Source organism: Spodoptera frugiperda, chromosome 15, assembly GCF_023101765.2.
Source record: "Spodoptera frugiperda isolate SF20-4 chromosome 15, AGI-APGP_CSIRO_Sfru_2.0, whole genome shotgun sequence".
Classification (NCBI taxonomy): Eukaryota; Metazoa; Arthropoda; class Insecta; order Lepidoptera; family Noctuidae; genus Spodoptera; species Spodoptera frugiperda.
The window spans coordinates 11666802-11688890 of NC_064226.1; the positions used below are offsets into that span (position 1 = coordinate 11666802).

The 22089-nt window shown below is 33.6% G+C and overlaps 3 protein-coding genes across 11 annotated transcripts in view; 2 read left to right on the plus strand and 1 right to left on the minus strand.

The window, feature by feature from the left end:
- Positions 1–22089, minus strand: part of LOC118274591 (solute carrier family 12 member 6) — a 511128-nt gene that overhangs the window by 281130 nt on the left and 207909 nt on the right. The window lies entirely within an intron of this gene.
- Positions 105–9169, plus strand: LOC118274603 (monocarboxylate transporter 1-like). 2 transcript variants are annotated; one of them, XM_050698933.1, is made up of 10 exons: positions 105–306; positions 943–1069; positions 1540–1682; positions 2276–2378; positions 4782–4955; positions 5316–5454; positions 5740–5893; positions 6780–6927; positions 8209–8400; positions 8968–9169. In XM_050698933.1, the coding sequence occupies exons 1-10, from the start codon at positions 304–306 to the stop codon at positions 9135–9137; spliced, it is 1353 nt and encodes a 450-aa protein (XP_050554890.1). In that variant the 5' UTR covers positions 105–303; the 3' UTR covers positions 9138–9169. The 2 variants fall into 2 exon arrangements, with proteins under 2 accessions (XP_050554890.1, XP_050554889.1); XM_050698932.1 differs by having other exon boundaries at positions 107–350; positions 8968–9168.
- LOC118274611 (monocarboxylate transporter 1-like) lies at positions 11830–21577 on the plus strand. Its single transcript, XM_035592231.2, has 10 exons — positions 11830–11998; positions 15641–15767; positions 16270–16412; positions 16960–17062; positions 17732–17914; positions 18487–18637; positions 18948–19095; positions 19576–19723; positions 20090–20281; positions 21401–21577. The coding sequence occupies exons 1-10, from the start codon at positions 11885–11887 to the stop codon at positions 21574–21576; spliced, it is 1485 nt and encodes a 494-aa protein (XP_035448124.2). The 5' UTR covers positions 11830–11884; the 3' UTR covers position 21577.

Here is a 22089-nt window from a genome sequence, read left to right on the forward strand (position 1 = left end):
TTTTTCAAACGTTCCAAATTTTGAAAAATCTACACTAACGACATCTCACAGAGATTCTCGCAATATAAGTTTTTAAACTGACATAGACATAGCAATAACATAATTGTATTATTTACCTCATGTTATCACTCTAGATCCTGAGCAGTAAAATTAATTATAGACAATGTTGACAGGAGATAAAGACTAAAGAGTAATTTGTTCTTCCCATGAGTTTAGTTCATATTCTGAGTAGTTATAATTCGTTTAAAATGAGTGCCAAAGATCTAAGTAATGTGAAAAAGAAGTATACAAGAGTGCCCCCCGATGGTGGGTGGGGGTTTTTCATAGTTGTAGCTGTGGCTATTAATATTGTGAGTGTTAAAGTTTGTTATACTAGTCAGTATTGGAAGAAAGTGAGTGCATGTAATCCGTTTCGATGATACGGTTGAAACGCAGGACAGGGTTAATTATGAAGATTACATTTCTAGTGATCATTGAAGGACAGTGTGATGATAAGATTTTATTATTTACATAGGTACTATAGACATAGTTTCCAAAAATATGTATTATCCTTCAATTTAAAAAGTCAAAGTCAAATAATTTATTCCAATTAAACAATTAAAAAAGTTTTTTTTAAATGACAACAAATAGAGAAATAATAGTCTGTCAGTCTATCCGTCATTAAAGCTAGGTTCAGTTTGTAAATATACCCATTACTACTTCTTGATGTTGTTAAAAGAAATTGGATACTAAAATTAAAAATCCTTTAATTGCTTTTGTAGATTTATTTCCAATAGAATGTTGGTCATTTTAGAGATCGTGATATTATCATCAAAAGCTAAATACATGCCCAGACTTCAAGTCATTATTGCCAATTAAACAAAAATAAACTCTAAATGAATGTAACCCTGAGACCTACATAGCTTATGATGTATTAAGGCGTTATATTTCACAAAATTTCAGTCAACATCGACAGCTTTCACATCTAGCTACGAACTGCTGTTAAAAGAATTGCTCAAGGAAATCGGGTCGAGTTCCACAAACATCTCACTGATGCGAGGTCTGAGCGCAATTTGCACGGCAACTGCGGGTAAATATTTAACCATTTGAAAGTAGTGTGGGAATTTACCTTCGAAAAATTCGTTTGAAATGTTCATATGGAGGTTTAAAATGTGATAAACACAACGTCTGAGTTATAAGTTACTTCATCCTGTCGTGTTATACAGTTTGAAAACGAAAACAGAGGGCGTTTCTTTAAACTCGTTAATCATATCATTAATAGATTAAAATAAAAATATCAGCATAGAAAAATAAGCAATAAATTGCAACGTTACCTTCCTTCACCTACGCGTGCACAGGGTGTTTCTTTTACGTATCGATTTAAAATGTTTGGTGAATATTTTTATATTAAAAAAAATAAAATTGTCTTGTTTTTGAATGGTAATATTTTTTTGCATGTATGGATGCTATACTGTTACGGGTTAACAGGAACGCCCTCTGTTAATTAACATACTGTATGTTGAGTTAAAATGTTTAAATTATTTTATTTTTCATTTTCAGGGTTCCTAACAGGTCCATTGCTGTCCATCATACGTTTTCGAATGTTGTCGCTGGCTTCAGCGATACTGTTCAATATTGGTGTTATTTGTATCATGTTTGTTAAATCCACGTTCACTTTCCACATATGCCATGGTATATTACAAGTAAGATAAGTTTTATGTAACATTAATTTATTTAGTATCTAACAAATGTATTACATGAGTAAAAACAAAATGTATGCATTCAATTATAAATCTTAATATAGGTACATATTACTAATACGTAAATAATAAATAAATCAAAACGATATTCTACATAATATTATAAGCGCCTGTTGTATCAATCATAGCAATGAGTATATTTGTAATTTTACTCATATACATAATACATACATTAGATACATATCACATCTTTCTCGACAATAGATAAAGGAATAAAAAAAAAATTGAGCCAACTCCAAAGTTTCGTCACGTCACGCCTTTTATCCCCGAAAGGGTAAGCAGAAGTGCACATTACGTTACTTAATGCCACTGTACAATGTACATCCACATTTCAACAATTGTGTTATAAGTCCCACGTAATAGGGGTTGAGCCTATTGTCATATACTAGCACAATGCCAGACTCCGTGCTACTACTGAGAAATTGTCGAAAAACCAACTGTACTGTGCTCGACTCGGGAATTAAACTCGAGACCCCATGCCCCCATATTCACTTACGCTTAATGCTTTGTTTAATACTTTTTTATTTTCATTTCAGGGACTAGGATATGGCCTTATATACAATTTATCCTGCACTATACTGGTTGATTATTTCTTGAAGAAACGATTAATGGCAATTGGTTTAGTTTACAGTGCAGTTGGTAAGTTCAGTTTTGCTTTAGCATACCTAACTATAGTGCTTAAGACCGACGTTAATTGCTTTGTATTAAATATCTAACCGGTTATCTGAGGTACATTCATTTTTTTGTCTCAAAAACAGTTGAGTCTACCAAACAATTGATTGCACGGTTGGCGTAGTAGCTGTGACCGGCTATCACGCAATGTGAAGTGGGTTCGATTTCCGCACGGAACAACTCTTTATTTGATCCACAAATTGGTGTTTCGGGTCTGAGTGTCATATGTATGTAAACTTGTATATTTGTAAATGCACCCACGACAAAATTCCTAGTTTAGGGTAACGTTCTTAACACATTGAACGCCGTGGTGGTCACCGGTGACCGACGTTAGCGGAAGATTTGCCTTCAACAGTTTTCTATTGGCAATCAAAGACTTAATAAAAATAAAAATTTGCAAAGAAACTTATTTAAACCCAAAGAAAGACTACGAAGCAAATTTTCTCAAACGTTTACAAACAAAATCGATAAAAAAATGTCTAAAAAAAGGCATTTTCCCTAAAGAACTGTCGATAAACACGGACAATGAGCTATAGAAAGTCTAAAAACTCCCTGTTTGTTGAGGGCTAACAAAGCACTCTGTCAGATGACGTCACTGAAGCGCCATGCCTCGTGAAAATTGTTGACATGTCATTCATCAAAATCAACTCTTTGTTAACGCTTTATTCACTGTAACGTGAGGATTTTTAAAGTCATTTTAGATTGTGTTTTGGTCTCTAGATTTATCATGACCTTTTTCCCTGCAACGGTGAGACAGGATTGGGATTCGCCGTTTTATAGGATTTGTTAATACAAAGTTTAGTCTTTATATTTCTTTTTCACATCGTTCAACGATTTTCCGCCAAAGAAAAGATAGTTTTCATCAAACGCGATAGATGGCGTTATTTTAGTAATGTAATTGAAAACACACAACTTTTTTATAACAAAAAGTGGTAAAATAGAGTCAACGAGGTTATTACTTATATAATAAGCAAAAGTATTACAAAAAATCTGACCTTTTAAAATTACGATCGTAAAATATACGACGAATAGCCCGAACCATAATTCTCTCCATAACTTAGTCAACTCCATTCGTCTTCACATCACGAGTTATAAATCATGTGAAATTTTCTCGCGCATCGAAGCGTTTACAACGATTGTACCTACATAATAAAATTATGTAAAATATTTCCGCTTTCTTACTCTTACATTGTCATTTATTGTGGATCAATGTGTTCTCCATTGAACCATGGTTTATGTAACTTATGTTCGCTTAAACGCATATCTTCTCGTCAATTTGATATTTCGGTTACATATTTCTGGTAATATGAAACGTATCACAAATACTTTAAAGCGTTGATGCAGTTATATTATTATGTAAAGAAGGTTTGTATAGTATTTATTTGGGATAATTTCAATAATTTAAACTGAAGAAATGATTATTTTAAATTTAGTTTAGTTAGAATAGTATATTTTTATATTATACTGTCCTTACCTTGAGTGACTGAGTATGTGAGTAATAAAACAGTCTCCCAAAAAATACCACTTTTAAAGACAGTTCAATTAAAAGTTCATTATTATTATTTTACAAATCACATAATCTATTAAGCCCATTAGTAAATCCTACATAAAGTAATATATACGATATAAATACTACTATTTCATTTATCTTCAGGCCAGCTGGTGTGTCTGCGCCGGATCGTTTAGGTTAGCTAGACAGATGCGGTGGACCATATCCTTTACTTTGATTAATGTTTCTTTCATATGTGGTACGAGCTGCGTAATTTGATGTAACTTTGTATTGTGTGTGGGGTTAGAGCGGGATTAGAAAGTATATTTTGATATTTGTTTGGCGTATTGTATTAGTGTTTTGGATAATGGAAGATTTTTCAGATATATCTCTATATACCTATGTGGCGAAATCCCGGGACTTTGTCTTCTAAACCTCGTAAATGATTTGGGTGGTTTGAGACCCATACAAGGAAATTAATCCCGAAAAAGATGTAATAGCTAGTTATGTCAGTCTATTGCGATCTCCCAATAAGGAAAAGAAACTTATCGTATCTACTGAATTGACTTTGATGAAATTTGATAAAGCTTTTTATTATTAAAAATTTATTTATTATTAAAAAAGAATTGATAAAGATATTGATAAGGATTTATAAATTTATAAAAGTCAAAATCAAAAATTCTACCAGAAGTAATTATTTTACGCAACTTTGTTCATTACTATAGTATTATTATGTATAATGTAGCAACTGCAAAATTTTGTATAGAATAATTCACAACTATGAGATCCCCAGGAAATTTCTTGTTAAACGATCAAGCTACGGGAAATCTCTGCTTTTGAAAATATGTATTTACTTTAATATTCATACTTTTTTATTCCAGCAACTATTTCAATGATCGCTCCCCTCTTTGTAAAATGGTCTTTAGAAAAATATGGATTCCGTAATACTATTCTGCTGATGTCAGCGTTAACCATGCACAATTTCATAGCAGTCGCTCTCATGCAACCAGTACAGTGGCACTTGAAGAGGGTTGAAGTTTCCGATAAAAACAATGGTAAGTTTGAAAACTTTTTGGGAATATAATACAATAACGCCATCTATTATTGACAACTCGTACGTATTCCGTATGTCGTCATCAGCACGTAGGCATGGCTGATGATGCGGTCCGTACGATGCGGATGAGTGGACACAGTTGTATGAGTTTCCATACAAGGCAAACTAAAATCCGTTGCGTGCGGTGCGTGTGATGCGTACGATGCGGGCCTGTGGACGCGTACCTTTATTGACTTAAAATATGAACTGCAGTTAAACAACTAAAAATAAAAGTTACCAGAGTATGAATAACATTTGATTTAATGCACTAGTCATAAATCCATGCCATAAAACTTTTAAAAGCAAGAACTGCTTGTTACAGAAAAGTTATTGCAAGACAAAAAACAAAAGGAAGACTTCTGTACCGTGCCAATTATCAAAGTGACCAACACAGATGGCAATCTTTCCAACCGTAATAATGAAAAATTTTATAAAACGGGAGAAGAAAATGGTGGAATCAAGTAAGACTTTTATTATTTTTTCAAGTTATATTGGATTAATTAATGATAATATTGGACTTCGTATTCTTCGAAGGGGAAGCTATTTTATAGCCTACATATTCGGTAACTGTCAATTTGAACTTTTGAAATGAGCTCGATTGCATTTAGTACCAATTTATTAACGGGCACATTTGTTTATCGGGCACAAATCCATTATTCCCCTTGTTCGTCAGTCGCACTCGCGACCACTTGCCTATCGAAATAGTGGCAGTAATAGATTATTAACAAAATATTTATTTTGTTAAGTTTCAGAAAAATCAAGGACCTCTTAATAGATAAGTCACTATGTGAGAAGTTCCTAAAGTCGTGTGTATGTGCTGGGCCAGCCCTCGCCTTGTTCGCTGACACAAAGTACTCGATTATTTTACCGCATGCTCTACTCATTGCTGGGTGGTTGCAAGTAAGTAAGAACTACGTTTCTAAATAAAAAATAATCATTGATTATAAATGTACATAAAAATACAATATAAACTACATCGAATAATCCACAAACAGTACCTTTAGTACAAGTTTGCTTTACGTTCAAAGTAATCGAAAAGAGAACGCATCCGGCGCTCTGATTGGCCGACTCAAATAAACCTACCAATAAAATCACCAATAAAACCTACGAATAAAAATACCAATCTATATTTCGGTAGATCTTATTTCACAATTTGGTTATAAAGCAAGGGTAGGAAATGTGAAGAAAAATTAGTTTTTTTTACTAATTAATAAACATGATTTTAGCTGAAGCAATAAACATTATCATCCAAAATAATATTATTTACTTGTTTATCTGTTATCAGATAATCTTTTTAAAATTTGATGTTATTTTTTGTTTGCATAAATATTCTAAAGTTCATTTGCTATTCTTATCTATTTCTAGGAACAATCAGTTTATCTAGATTTGACTGACATCAATTTTGAATATTTTTGTTTATCTAAATGAAATATTTATTCAAAAGATTTCGGGTTTTTGAAAAACTACTGACATTTAAATTAAATGGTACCTAGTTCAAAATGATTCAAAATTTTAGTAGTGCCATAAGAGTCGTAAAACCTTTGTCCATGTCAAAATTTATTCAGCTAGCCTTATAATAGGAAAAATATATTAAGAAAAGTTAAAACAAATACCATATATGTATGTAGATGACATTGAAATAATAATAATAATTTTTTGTGCTAATTTTATAACATTATAATCATGCAAATGTAACTTTCAAAAATAAAAATTCACTGACTGCACTGTAGCCTTTCTGAATTCCTCTCTAATTAATATAATATTCACAAGCATAACTGTTTTGCAGGAAGACGTCACTCTGACTCAACATCTATATGGATTCGGAGACTTGGCGACACGAGTCCTGTTCACTCTACTAAGTAATTGGGTGCACAAGTTGGGCAGCCAGGAACTGTACATCCTCGGAGTTACTTTAGGTTTAGTCTCTCGACTTGGTAAGTAAGACAAGTCAAAGCCTTGCTTGTTTACAAATTGTACTGAACTTAAGCAAAGCAGAGGCAAATTTCTGAAAGACAATCTGTTTAATAAATCATTTTCTGGTATGCAACCATGACATGCATGAATTGGACTTTATCTTTTAGACTGATAAATAAATTTAGAGTGTTTGATTGTAAAGCTGAAATAACCGCTTTTTACTGCTCGCATATACATACACCAAAATATATTTTTTTTACAGTTTTCGTCTGTCTATCTGTCTGTTTGTATATTCCGTCTAATCTCTGAATTGACTATACTAATTTTGACGGGATTTAGACGGGGAAGCAGGTAGCTGATGTACTAATGATTAAGTTAGGGTATGTTTACTTTAGAAAAGGAAATTACAAAGTAATTCGTGCGTGCTGAGCTGCGAGCTAGTAAAATATTTAAAAAAACAGAAGTCTATTTCCAATCTCTATCTTGCCCCGTTTGATCTATCTGATTGGAAGATTGATAAATACTAATTTACCACAAGACTTTTAATTACATGTCTGAATACTAAATAGCATTAATGGTATTTTATACGTCAATAACATGATTTTCACTATTTTAATAATAATAAATGCATCATTTAGCTAACCAAAAATCCAATTAAGTTAATGAGCAACTCTTGCTTACTAGTCCTAATTTTCTGTTGAAAATGATAAACTCGTGAGTGTGAAACGTGTATAAGAATATGCATACAAAATAAATGTCTACAAAATGTGGTAAAACGTGCAGTGGCACGTCGCATGTTTCAAAGGAGGGTATTTATTCATTCATAGATAACACTGGAGATAGCCTGTGTCTACTTAATGTTTTAATTTATTTAATTAGTATATCAGTTTGAATCAATATTAATTCGAAAACAGCTTCTATTTCCTTACTGTGATTTAGTTTGTTTCAATCAAATTGACTTTTGAATATAAATTATACCCATTGTCCACGTTTTAAGTAGGTACGTTTTGACAACGTATAAATTCACTATATAAGTTTTTAAACTGACATGGTCACCAACACTATTATTAGAACTTAAGACGGGATATGATATGACATGATCAGTTCATCCGTGATCAGGGCACTTGCAACAGTGCCGAAATATCGGAAACTCATCGAAGTGAATAAACATGGTAAAAATCCCGTCATAAGTTCTAATAATAAATTCACTATAGTTTTACATACACATTTTATTCACCCCTCAAACGAATATATACAATACCTACCTGATATTTTTTAATACATAAACACATTTTCTCCAGGTACACTATGGTCCAAGAGCTTTATAGCGAAGATGGTCTACATTCCCTTGGTGGGTGCTTCCCACTGTGCTGTGACTATCCTCATACCACTGCTGGTGGCTGATGCTGTGAAACCTGACAAGTTTACATCAGCTCTGGGTATGCTGATGATGGTGACAGGCCTTGTCAGTGTAGTGTTGGGGCCTGCTATAAGTGAGTATTAAATCGAGCCATAACTAAAAAAATCTGAAGCAGTCAGGTTGTTCTGCCTGGTCTGCAGTCAAGCAGAGGTGCCATGAGTAAAATTAACTTTCCATTAACTAATATTGTTAGCTTATTGTCATAAACAACTGGGTACCATAAGACTGCTGCACTAGCTTCACTTGGATTTGTATGGAGCTATACATACGACGTCGCGGCGGCGGCGGTGGCAAGATTTTCTAATGCGTAAATTGTACGAAGTCGATAAACTTCGTACAATTTTATAGATTTTTTGAAAATCGAAAATACTCGTTAATATTTCGCTTAACACGAAACGTAGCCGAGGACGAATAGTAACGTTTTTTTAAAGAAAATGTTGTAACCATTATGTAAAACACTAGTCTGTACCTTTGTAGTTTTTTTACTTTCAATATTTGTGTTTCAATTGTTGATACGTCTTCATATAATATATAATAAATAAATAAAAGTGAATAGATTTAATATCATTCTATATTGAAACCAATGGTTCGTGGAATAAACAAAGTAAATAACTTAAATTGTCCTATTTTATCTTCCCAGGCGCAGTCCGAGAGCTATCAGAGAGTTACGGTCCAGTTTTCTACCTCATAGCGTCCTGTTTAGCCATTATAGTCCTGTTCTGGTCAATAGAACTCTGCTACAAGAGGAACAAGCACAAGAGATTGCAACGCAGGGAATATTTACGACAAAAGAAATTATTGAATAAATAAACATATTTTTTTATAAAATTGGTTTTCATTACGTAATAAGTTCCTTGCCTAAAAGTTATTGTAAATTCTGAGTATTTTACTGGTATCTTCAATGCTGCACTGCGTTACATACATCACATACGTCACATTTATCTAAATCATCCAAGAATTTATTACATAGGTATGGGAGGAATGATAACTGCTTTCCAAAACTGCGGACTTCCTAGCGGGTTTCCCGGGGCTCCGGCTCGATATGCAGGAGTAGGAACGGGGTGGTTTTTAGTCAGTAAGAGTCTGACACTCCCTCTCGCCTTGCCCTGGCGAGAGAAAAAAAGAAAGAATGAAAGAAAGAAAAGCAGTTTATTTGCGCCGATTAAAAAATAATAAATAATTAATATAAAAAAATATAAGTATAAACAGCGCAAAAAGGCCAGTACTCAGCTAAATTGCCGTGACCCGAGCGCGATTGCTCGAGTCGCGGCGCTGATTTTCAGAGAAATTATTGGATGATTTTCACCCCAGAAAAAATAAAAAATCGTTACTTTTAATATCTTGATTTTACTTCCACTTATTTCCAAACCTAGCTAATGTGTAATTAAACAAAACACCAATTTAGAGTTCAGCCATGATCATTCCACTGCAGGAGAAATGCTCTATCCTACCCTCCTTCCACTCCTCTCTGTGTAACCTTTTTGCGGCCAATCGTTGTCATCGCTGTCGAGTCCTGCTATCTCCTTTTTGACCTGAGCGGACTAAGACGCAGTTAAGCCAAAAAGTATGTTTGTATGCTAGAAATAACGTTTCAAATATTTTGCTGACGTATCAATATTAAGCCATATAAAACTAATTACATATTGCATTACAAAACATTGTGTAATTTACCTAACCATATTACATTACGTAGAGATCAGAAACTACGTGAGATGAATTTATGACAATGACTTGGATGACTTGTACGCTAACTAATTATTAATCATCATCTTTATAACGTCACACCTTTTTATCAAAGATAGGTGTTTGCACATATACGTATTTTATATACTACTAGCTGGCCCAACAAACTTGTTAATTATAAGTTACTCGTTAGTACATTAGTTACTTGCCAATAAAAGACCCATCAAAATAGGTTCAGCCATTTTAGAGATTAGCCAAAAAAACAGACAGACAAAAATTGAAAAAATATATTGTTTTGGTGTATGAATCGTGCGTTCATTTGCATATACATAGCAAAGCGGTTACTTCAATATTACAAGCACATACGCCAATTTTATTTTTGGATTTCCGGGTCAGGCATGGTACCTACAAAACTAAAAAATTCTCAATAGTAGGACGGAGTCTGTAATTGTGCTCAGTAGCCCAGCGTGACGATAGTGCCGTTTAATAGAGTGCCTATTGCCTTACCAGAAGTACAAAATCCAAGATACCATTATCGTTGGAGATATATAATAGAAAAAAAAAATAAGTATGTACGAAAATCACTCTGCGAAATATTTTCCGTTCTCGTTATTCATGAATATACACTTACGTAATTTACAACGTATCTTTCGAATTGACAAATACTGCATATTTAGACAAAAATTGATATTTTTGTTGACATTTTTGGTTCAGAATCCGATATGCAACAAGGGCGTTAAAGTTCATTTGAAATAAAATGCACTAGATACCAACTTGACACACGGTAGCTATAAAGTAAATATTAACTTTGATAATTTTAAATGGTAAATTAAAGGTCTCATCCACAGGCCCGCATCGCAAGCAACGGATTTTAGTTTGTCTTGTATAGAAACTCATACAACTGCGTCCACTAATCTGCATCGTACGGACCGTATCATCAGCAATGCCTACATGCGATGCGTACCGCTGACGTCATACGGAATGCGTGTGATGCTTGCGATGCGTTTGATGCGGACATATGGACGCTTACCTTAAAGAACCACATTCGAAATTTATATGTAACATATTATATTCAGCAACGAAAATGTAACATTTAAAGCCAAGCTATATTATTATATTATAAAATCAAATCGAATTATCAAGTTAGAAACTCCCGCGGAACGATTTTGTTTAATTCCACGAGTTTACATTTTTAATGCACGTCTGATAGCTGACATAACTAGACAGTTGTAATTACTCATCATTTCGTCTACTATACTTTGTATGCGTACACAGCGTGTTGTTCTTTTTTTGGCTTCATAATTATAATTATCTTACTCATACTCATGTTTCTGAAAATTTACTTTAATGAAATTGGCTTCACATTATTGGAATTAACTTTAAATTAATATATTGTATAACATAAACGTGTCAATAATTTACTTTATTTTGTCTTTGATATTTTTCTACTTCACCAAGATTTTTTCCTAATTTAATAAGCATTAAGCCTAATTTAATAATTTACAAAGTAAGTCTAAAACATCATTTTGGTCAAATTATAGTTTAGTTTAGGTCTATGACGTAATAATCATTTAACACACACAATTAGAACGACCATTAAACAACTATTTTCTGCATTTAACAGTACCAATCATTAGTATAACATTATTTTCAGACTTATTAATTTTTAGACACGCTGTTAACAAATAAACTACATTGGTTAGTGTGACTGGCAGATCTATAGCTAAATTATCTTATCATAGAATAAAACCATATGTATTATAATGTCTAAATAATTAACGTACAAACAAGATATCGTAAGCAAATATCTATATGAATAAAACCAGTGGCAAAACATATGGGGATGTTTGTTATATGTGGTGTATAGTGAAACTATGGTGTCTATAGAAAAAAAGGAAGGTGCCAATTTGATGGGAAAGAAGTATAAGTTGGTGCCCCCCGATGGGGGATGGGGGTATTTAGTAGCAATATCGGCGATTATAAGTTTTGTGAGTAATTTTATTTTGTGGTGATTATTTTTTAATTGATTTGAAGGCCATTAATGTTTCAATAACGAAATATTTGGTGCATTCTTGTCCGCTAATGGGATGGTGCAAGTTCAAGTTCATGCTTGTTGCCATTTTGCCTTATCGTCCATTATCTTCGATACTTCATGATTTGTTATTTATTTAGACTTGACAATAAATAGATTTGTGCGGAATACAGCGATCAATTATTTTCCAAGTCAATAAGAATACGAAAAGCGTAGCGTAAAAGGGTGTTCTGTAGAGTTCTATCCAATCTGTATACATGTTTTATTAAATATTTATTTTTTTCCTAAAAATCGTATTAATTAATTAAATAAAAAAAAGATTTCATTTTTCCACAAAACCTCGAGATATACGCAATACAATATATATAAAATACTAGCTTTTGCCCGCGACTTCGTTCGCGTGGAATAGTGACTTCCGGCAAATTTTTGGTTTTAACCACAGAGTTCCCGATCTCGCGGAATCTCTTCAAAAATGAGATGTAGAAGATATTCCAGGGAACTCTTCAAAAATCAACATAATGAGCTCTGCGTTTGAATTTAATAGATGTATACTCACTTAGGGCATTGAAAAAATAGTTTAAAAACGGACTTAAACTAAAGAAAGCTACGAATTACGAATTTATAACAATTAAAAAAGAAATTATATTACAACCTATCCTCTATGCTATAATAACCAAGCTTAAACTAAATAATTTAAAAGAAACGACTTAAATCTAATCTATCTAATTAATTAATAAATTAGACTTACAATGGAGAATGCTCAAAAAAACCCAGGCCCGGCGCAAACTATACGTATCTCAGTTTATCCGTATAAATGAGTAATGAAATGCTATATAGGTACCATCATCAAAAACGATGGCTAAATGTTGGAAATTGATATTTATTTTTTAGCATGGATTAATTTTTATCATTGTTTTGATTTATGAAACTTAGTAATATCTCTATTTTATTGAGTTAATACGCTTCGTATACGCCATGAGCATCAATCACAGACCACCCCCTCATCAATACAGCGTGATATAAGACGTTTTATATAGTAGAGGTAGTGGGAGAAATGCAATTGGCGAATATTATTGTTCATGCATACATGGGAAAATACTACCTTGGGTGTGCAAGGCACCAAGATGGTTTTGCAAATCCCGCACTTTCACTACAAAATGTAATATTAGATGTAGAAAATGATTGAACTTTGAATAATCTAATACATGATGTTTTGATAATGTATACATTTGTTTTCATACTTTCTACTCGAAATATCTTTTAAATATCATCATCATACCAGCCGAAAGTCGTCCACTGTTGATCGATTTAAACATAGTCCCTGACAAAAGCAAATAGCAATTTCCTACATTTAGCCATCGTTTTCGACGATGGTAACTATACGGGATTTTATTACTCATTTATACTGATAAACTGAGATACAAATCGTTTGCGCCGGGCCTGGGTATTTTCCCCATACTTCGTTGAGCATTTTCCTTTATTAAAAAAACTAACTACAGTAACTACTAATATAACAATAATAATCGATATCAAACTAAACCTACGTTAAATAATTTAACCAGAATACCAGGAAAACCCAACAAATAAACTTATTATTTGACTAATACAACGAAACCAATTTATTTATTTAGAATATACGAAACAGCATTTTATTTTTTGATTTTTGAAATAAAAACTATCCTATGTCCTTTCTAAGGTTCTAAACTATATTTGTACCTAATTTCAACCAAATCCGTCAAATAGTTGCGGAGATTAATGGTATAAGCATAGAATAGTGTTCGACGTGATTCTTTAATTTGACATAACTTTTTTATTTATGAACCGATTGACATGAAACAAACACTAAATGTTAATTGAAACATACCACAATATATTCGTGAAAACCGCATCCAACTCGGTTCAGCCGTTTCTGAGATTAGCGCGCATAGACGCACAGACAAACAGACAAACAGACAAACAGACAAACAGACAAACAGACAAAAAAAAAGTTAATTACATTTTTGGGTTCGACATCGACATAATAATAACCCCTGCTATTTTTTTTATTTTTATTTTCAATGTACAGACAGCACTTTTCTACGATTTTATTATATGTATAGATTACACACACACACTATTTAGCTTCTGCTAGCGCTTTTGCCCGCGTTCCCATAGGATAAAAGTCACCTAAATTATCATACCCTGCTTTTATACCTAACAAATTTCATCAAAATTGTTCAGTATTTTCAATGTGATTAACGGACAAACAACATTTATAACATTAGTGTGATATATGACATAGTATTCACAGTACATACTATTTAAATCAGACCACTAGGTATATAAACTACAAATATAAATTAATACCTGTAACAGTTACACAACATATTTTATAGTAACATATATTATGTATACATGAAAATACTCTTACATAAAAAAAAAAACTATTTTTTACGTCAGGATTTTGTAAAACAAATACGTTTTTGCATATGTAACGCCGGCAGTATCCATTCTTGTTAAAATGATAACAATTATAAGTCAAATAGTCTTAGATAAGTCTCAGTTTAAGTGTCTAGAGTATTATAACTGACATTTCGTTATCTCATGTATATTTTATGTATGTAAATAAGTATAGCAGTATTTATTACACATTGATTATGTCATATGAAAAAATTCCGCCTTTAAAAAAGACGGAGGTATTCAATTCAATTTACTTTAATACATACGTATTACGCCGCAAATACCTGAATCAATTTTGATGCGGTTTTCAGATAATATTTGTTACACTTACCGCAGTCGTAAGTCACAGAGAGTACAGAGAGATTTAATGGTTACTTATCCCATGTGCTTATCCCAGTCCTCAGCAATTTTTTTCGGAATAAAATCGTTACTAATCAATAGTAAATTAGGTTTTAGTCTAGGTACTCACCGACTTCAAAAATGAACGCTATCAAAATCATTTTGAAACGTAGTTTATTGAAAATTATTTCTGTATATTTATTTTTTCTTCAACACGCTGTTTTAACACGAATTTGCTACTAAATAAAATAAACATCTAAAATAACACAATAGACACTGTATTTATTTTGACAACCCTTTTTTACGGTTCCGTAACTTAAAGGGAAAGAATAACCCTTAAAGGATACGTAGTAACAAATCCACTATTCAATCTGTCTACTGTCTGTCCGTCAAGATCTTACTATGTCTACTGATGATAAGGATATATCTAGTTGATTTCGGTTTTTCTAATAGACACGTAAACTTTTTGGTGACAGAAACATAATGTTCAAATAATGTAAAACTTATGTATGTATGTTATGTAAACATAAAACCATAAAAAATAGGAATGATGAAATAGAAAATCGATTTAGCCTGTTAGTTAGGTAATGAAAAAAATGTTAAGCTACGTATTTTTTTATTTTGTCATATAAAACGAATCAAAGTGAGAGTGGGAGCAAAAATACCTCATACCTCACCATGCATTTAATACAGATACACCAAAAAATGTTCAAATATAAAATAAGTTGTCCCTATATTTTATCACTTGGAACTTATGAATAATACTACTTCTACCTATATTTTTACTTCATAATAATGAGTTTCTTCGTCAAAATTTCAGTCGACAACTACGGCGTTTGCTGGCTGTTTTGGAATGATGTACGATGACTTCATAAATGCTGTATCAATGAGTTCTGCAAGCGTCACTCTGCTTCTGGGAATATACTGCATATCTATTGCGTTAGCTGGTAACTATACGTTGAACTATTTGACATGAATGCTACATATACCTTTCTCCAGTTATATTCTAAACTTAATTTAGTAGAAACCAAGCAAAAATATACAAAGAGAAAACATTTATTCCACACGCTAAATAAACAAGTGACATGTATAGTTTACAGAAATATTCTTCACTGCGCAATATTCTACACTTTTCGAAGGGCAACACAGAAGTACCTCCTCTGGTATTACAGGTCTCCCCGATGACGTTAATCACTTACTTAGTCTCTTTGTTTGCCCCAATCTCATAAAGAAAACACTTTGTAGTTTTACGTATGCCTTAGACTGCCAACAGAAAACTGTTGAAGGCAAATCGTCCACCATTCTAGAACAGCGACCTGTGACCTACGCAGCGATTAACGTGTTAACAACAATTTAAAATGGAAAAACTTATTGGATATTTTTCGATAGAAACGGCCAGTCCAGTATCCAGTATTATTATTTAAGCATACAAATTAAAAATGATTCCAGCTTTCTTCACATCGGCGTTGCTGAATATAATGTCGAAGCGTAAACTCGCCTTCGTCGCCTCAGTGATATTTGCGTGTGGAACGCTAGGCACCGTCATAATGACCACACCGCTTATGTTTTTCCTTACTGCTGGAGTTTTTCAGGTAAATTACTAACGATCAATTATTATGTTTAGTCTAGATGTAACAATATTTTATCATTAGAACTTACAATGGGATATTTACCATGTGTCACAATCACGGATGAAGTTCATCCATTGTTATGACACATCAAAGCGCGTACAACAGTGCCGAAATATTAAAAACTCAAAGAAAATAATAAACATGAAAAATATTCCGTTGCAAGTTATAATGATATTGTTAGTGACCGTCAGTTTAAAAACTTATAACAATATTCATTAACCATATAAATATTTCTAAGCATGATTGTTGAATGCGAGTTTAGACTTCTGAGTATTATTTATGAGATATTTCTTGGTTTGACTGTTTAATACATTTTTATCTCAAATTATTTAGAGTCTATGTACATTAAGGAACAAAAGATTCCCTCCTCCCTCCAAGAAAAGGGGTCTAAAAACAATATGTTAAATGAATGAAACCCTTTTAAAAAAATCCAATATGACAATTGAATTCGCATCATTCAGTAGATTTAAATTGATATAAACTATGTTTATTTTATTTTACATTACAGGGTATCGGTTTGGGCATAATGTATAACTTATCCTGCACTATTGTGAACGAATACTTTACTGAAAAACGAGTATTAATGATGAGCTTCGTACAAACTATGACAGGTATAAAATTTAAATAAACTAGTTTAATAACGAATAAATAAAACGAACTAGCACACTGGTTTTTATTCATGATCTGGACCTGCGGACTACCTAGCAGGTTTACCAGGGTTCCAGCTCGAAAACGAACGGGCTGGCTTTTAGTCAGTAAGAGTTTGACATTCCCTCTCACCTCGGCCAAAGCGGGAGAAGTCATTTGACGATTATACCCCCTCAAAAAATAACCATCATTGTCTTATTAGTTTTTATATATAGTTGTTGATTAAAAAACACATAATAAACATTTTGAGATACTAAGAGCCGCCATAAACGCACTGTTCGGATCTCTCTTGCATTGAGAGTCAATAGCTGGAATCTGTCATTGATTACTGCTCGAGCAGTCTGTGTGTAAGTCTATAGTTCACTCTGTAGTAGTATGTAGTCTCAAATAGTCGATCCTGACTGCTTTAAGTCTTAGACTGCTAATAGAAAACTGTTGAAGGCAAATCCTCCGCTAACGTCGGTCACCACGGCGTTCAATGTGTTAAGCCCGTGTATTGCGGCCCATAGCTTCACTGATGGACAGACTAATGTTTTTGAGCTATTGCTCGGTGATTTGATTGAGAAAATGCTAATTTTGAATTTATACATATTTTTTTTAATCAGCATGACGTTGCATTATCTGTTCAACAGGACTCAATGCAATGGTAGCTCCAATATTTGTGAAATGGTCGCAAGAGACTTTTGGATCGAAGGGGTCTCTACTACTCATTGGAGGTTTATCGTTAAACAATTTTGTGGCTGTGATGCTGATGCAACCAGTTCAGTGGCACATGAAAAAAGTTCCATTTGAAGTAAACGAAAAGACTGAACTTAGTAAGTACTTATGATAGAAAATTTAATAATAACTGCCGCACTTACAGAGACATTAAGTGATTACTTAAACTATTCCTTAATACCGATTTTGTATCGAAAACAAACCCTAAGGACTTGGTTATGTTCCCATTAAATGACTCTGAGTACGGCGGTAAGCTTTTTATGTAAAATTTATCAAGGAACGCTGCTATTTCTGCTTACCCGGTGGAAGAGTAGAAGGAGTAAGAAATGTTTCCGACTCCATTGTCATCACACGGCTTCCCATTCACTTTTTAAGGGGTTAGGGCAGATTTCCAAAAACAAATTATGAAGTTTCTTGTTAGTCACATTTAGCCCGCATACCAATTTTTAGCTTTTTGTCTAGAAAATTGTGCATATGGTTTATATGGAATATTCAGCCCTCTTTTAAAGAAAATGGGGTTTAGAATGAGACAAAATGTCTATTTCATTTGGCAGCCCTTCAACTAACTTCACACAAAAATTATGTCATAAACGCGCTTCAACCTATCTTTCAAACTGCTCCTAAGTCTGCAAACTCCAATATTTATAATTCAACAAATCATTATTTTCAGAGAACCTTCTAGAAGTAGAAGAGAACAAAGACGACAGAGCTGAAACTCCAGTTTTAAAACTATCAGATCTATCAGATTTAGAAGGTACTACTACTAAGGAAACTTTAGAAAAGTACTTCGAAATACCAGCAAAGAAGAAAAGTGGTATCAGGTAGGTAACAACTGCATAAAACCTACACAAAATAGAATTAGGTACGTAATTTTGCCAAAGATCAAATGTATAATAACCATGCCTATTTACTATTTTATACGTAAAGTGCATAACGTCACATATAAATAATAATTATGTATTTAAGTATGTCATAATTAATTCCTAACCGGCTTTTCTACAAAAGAAACCATGTTTAAGCAACCATGTTAAGTATATAAGAATACTAATCACCAGATGAAACACTTGTTTCTAAGGACAACATTTTTTTTGAATTTTTTTGGTTTTATAAAACAATACGTTCTGATTCCAGAAGAGTAATAGAATCAGTGATAGACACATCTCTGATCAAGACGTTTCTGCTTTCCTGCACATCATTGGGACCAGCATTGTGCTCGACAGCTGATGGTATCTACATTGTTATGGTGCCTCAGTACTTATACTCCATGGAATGGAATCAAGTAAGTTGAATTTGTTTGAACTTTCTGTACAATATGGTTTATATTCCCTTATCTTAAACAGAGGTATAAATAAAGGCAGATATGCAAAAAAAATCCGGCGATGTGGCTTATTCTGATTGAAGGTGACTATGCTTGTCGTCAGATGTTTGTTTGGGATCAGATGAGAAGCACAAGACAGCAGTAGTTTTTTTATGGTTTAAGCCGGTAAACGAGCAGACAGATCAACTGATGGTATGCAATCGTCGCCGCCTATGGACACCCGAAACACCTGAGGCGAGGCGGAAAAGGGGGCAAATTGGGCCTTCGGTAACCTCATTCACACAACGGAAGCGTTGTTTCACACCGGTTTTATATGTGTTGTTCTATATAAAATACAGGCATTCAATTGAATTTGATCAGGAAACTTGGTACTAACTCGATACAAATAGGAAAAGCCCAGAAGGAAAGTTAAAGCTAAATGTTTGTCATTCTTTATTCTAGGAAAATGTAGCGATGGCGCTCACGTTATATGGTTTTGGAGATCTAGCAACAAGAGTCCTATTCACGGTTGTCTCAAAGTGGATGTACAAACTTGGTATTCAGAATATTTATATTGTTGGTGTAGCTATAGCAGCCTTGTCCAGAATTGGTAAGAACGTTAGTGTAATACACGTCATAAAATCACATGATTTAATAGTAGACAAAGAGGGAATACACACATACAAATAAAATTGGAGATTTGTTTGTAATATTAAAATAACAGCTTTTTACTACATACATACGATACATACACCAAAATAATCTGTCTGTTTGTTCTGACTAATCTCTGAAATGACTGGACCGAGAATGACCAGAGAGATACAATTTATCGTAAGTGTAGATAGAAACAAATAAATACCGCTAGATGTCTTTTAAAAGTCTTAACTTAAAGCCATTCCAATTTCCAACCACAAATCATTATCACCGTACTTTATTTTGATGTAAGTATTCATTTAAAAAATGCAATATTTTCCAGGTATGCTCTGGTCCAACAGCACGATGGTGATCCTAGTCTTCTTCACATTAATGGGAGTAGCTCATTGTTCCATCGCCGTACTTATGCCATTGGTCGTCTCTGATGCTGTAGCTCCTGAGAAGTTCACATCAGCTATGGGCATCCTTCTACTTCTCTCTGGTTCATTGAGCATGGGTATTGGACCTGCTATTGGTACGTATTTTAACTATATTATATATAACAGAATCTTAGTAATAAGATAAATATTTCTCTTAGAATTAAGTTATTCCCTTTGCCCTACAGTGACACAATCAAGGCTGAAATCTAATCTAATCTACTCTTAAATTAGGTTAGGAAGTTTTGTTTTGACTAAGGGCTTTATCAATAAAATGAAAATGGCAGGTTTTTTTTTTATGGGATAATCCAGTAAACGAGCAGACGAATCACCTGATGGTAAGCAATGGACTCCGCCTTTAGACACCCGAAACACCAGAGGCGTTACAAGTGCGTAGCCAGCCTTTTGGAAAGTTAGGATCATGGGGGAATGGGGGAGGGGGTAATTGAGCCTCCGGTAACTCCAATTACACGACGAAACACAACATGTGCGTTGTTTCACGTCAGTTTTCTGTGAGGCCGTGGTATCACTCACTTAATGTTTTCAATATCAACTTATGGGTATAAAGATTCGTAACTAACGAAAATTTAATATATTATATTCAATCACTTTACAGAACACTACCGATAGTATATAGTTAAACATGTCCCTTTAAATAACATTATTTAACACAAACATCACATAACTGTCAAAATTTGATTTAACACTACTTGTATAGTATAGTAGGCATAATCACTAATATGGCTTCATAAATTGAAACTACCGACTGTGACGCTCCCCATAAACTTTAGCTAACATTATTAACTTTATCGGATCCGATTAGTGTCACTATATTGATTTGTTAACATTTATTGTTAATTTATGCCCATTTCATACGATATACATATAGACCGCCTCGTTGGCCGAATGGTAGCAAGTGCGACTGCCGGGCAAGGGGTCTCGGGTTCGATTCCCGGGTCGGACGAAGTATTACTGGACTTTTTTCGGTATTTCGAAAATTTCTCAGTGGTAGCACGGTGTTTGGAATTGTCCGGTATATGGCAATAGGCTCACCATCTATTACATGGGACTTATAACATAAATTGTGAAATGTGGGTTTACATTGGCATTATGTGCCATAATATGCACCTCTGCCTACCCCTTCGAAGATTAAAAGCGTGACGTTATAATAAAATAATCATACGATATACAACTTATAGCTATATATTTTCTCACAGGCGCCATCAGAGACATCACCAATAGCTACGCGTCAGCATTTTACACTTTGATCATGTTGTATGGACTCATCTGCGTGTTATGGCCGATAGAAATGATTATAAAGAGTAGAAAGCAAAGAAGAAGAGTAAACAAAGAAGATTATGAATCTAGTCAATTAAAGAAAGAATTAAAATGAATGTTTTGTGTGTTTATTTCTAATGAGGCTTATGGCCACAAGACTTAAAAGATGATGAGCTGTTTGATCATATTACAATTGCTTCCTACATATTTTATAACAAATCGTTGATAGTCAACAGGAATAGAATCATCATCTCTCAAGGTTTGTGCAGTTTTACAAACACAGGTTTCTATCATGGGTAGGGGTAGGTATAGTCAATAACAGATCAGTAACAATAATCGTCAAGTATAGTATTGGCTCACGAGGTTGTCGATATGTGGAGTGTGGATTCGGTTATCATTGTGCCGATAGTCGTGTCGGCCAACGGATTAATACCCAACAGCCTCGACAATCACCTTAGGAGGCTGGGGTTGGGCGGATGGATCAAGGGCCTGATGCAGAAGGCAGTACTCCTCGAAACGGTACGCATTGTGAGGAGGTTTCTGTCTCTGGAGCCCTAACCACCGGTAGCTTGGACCATGTTCCCGCTACTGGTCGGCTCCTATTTTTATATTTTTAAATATTATTTTA

Excerpts from the sequence above, each read along its gene's own strand:
- LOC118274603 (XM_050698932.1), top strand. The coding sequence starts at position 207 with ATGAGTTTAGTTCATATTCTGAGTAGTTATAATTCGTTTAAAATGAGT. Across the intron at positions 1,683-2,275 it reads TATGCCATGGTATATTACAA|GGACTAGGATATGGCCTTAT; the intron begins GTAAGATAAGTT and ends TTTTCATTTCAG. Across the intron at positions 6,928-8,208 it reads AGGTTTAGTCTCTCGACTTG|GTACACTATGGTCCAAGAGC; the intron begins GTAAGTAAGACA and ends CATTTTCTCCAG.
- LOC118274611 (XM_035592231.2), top strand. The coding sequence starts at position 11,885 with ATGGTGTCTATAGAAAAAAAGGAAGGTGCCAATTTGATGGGAAAGAAG. Across the intron at positions 11,999-15,640 it reads TATCGGCGATTATAAGTTTT|TCGACAACTACGGCGTTTGC; the intron begins GTGAGTAATTTT and ends TCAAAATTTCAG. Across the intron at positions 18,638-18,947 it reads AAGAAGAAAAGTGGTATCAG|AAGAGTAATAGAATCAGTGA; the intron begins GTAGGTAACAAC and ends TTCTGATTCCAG.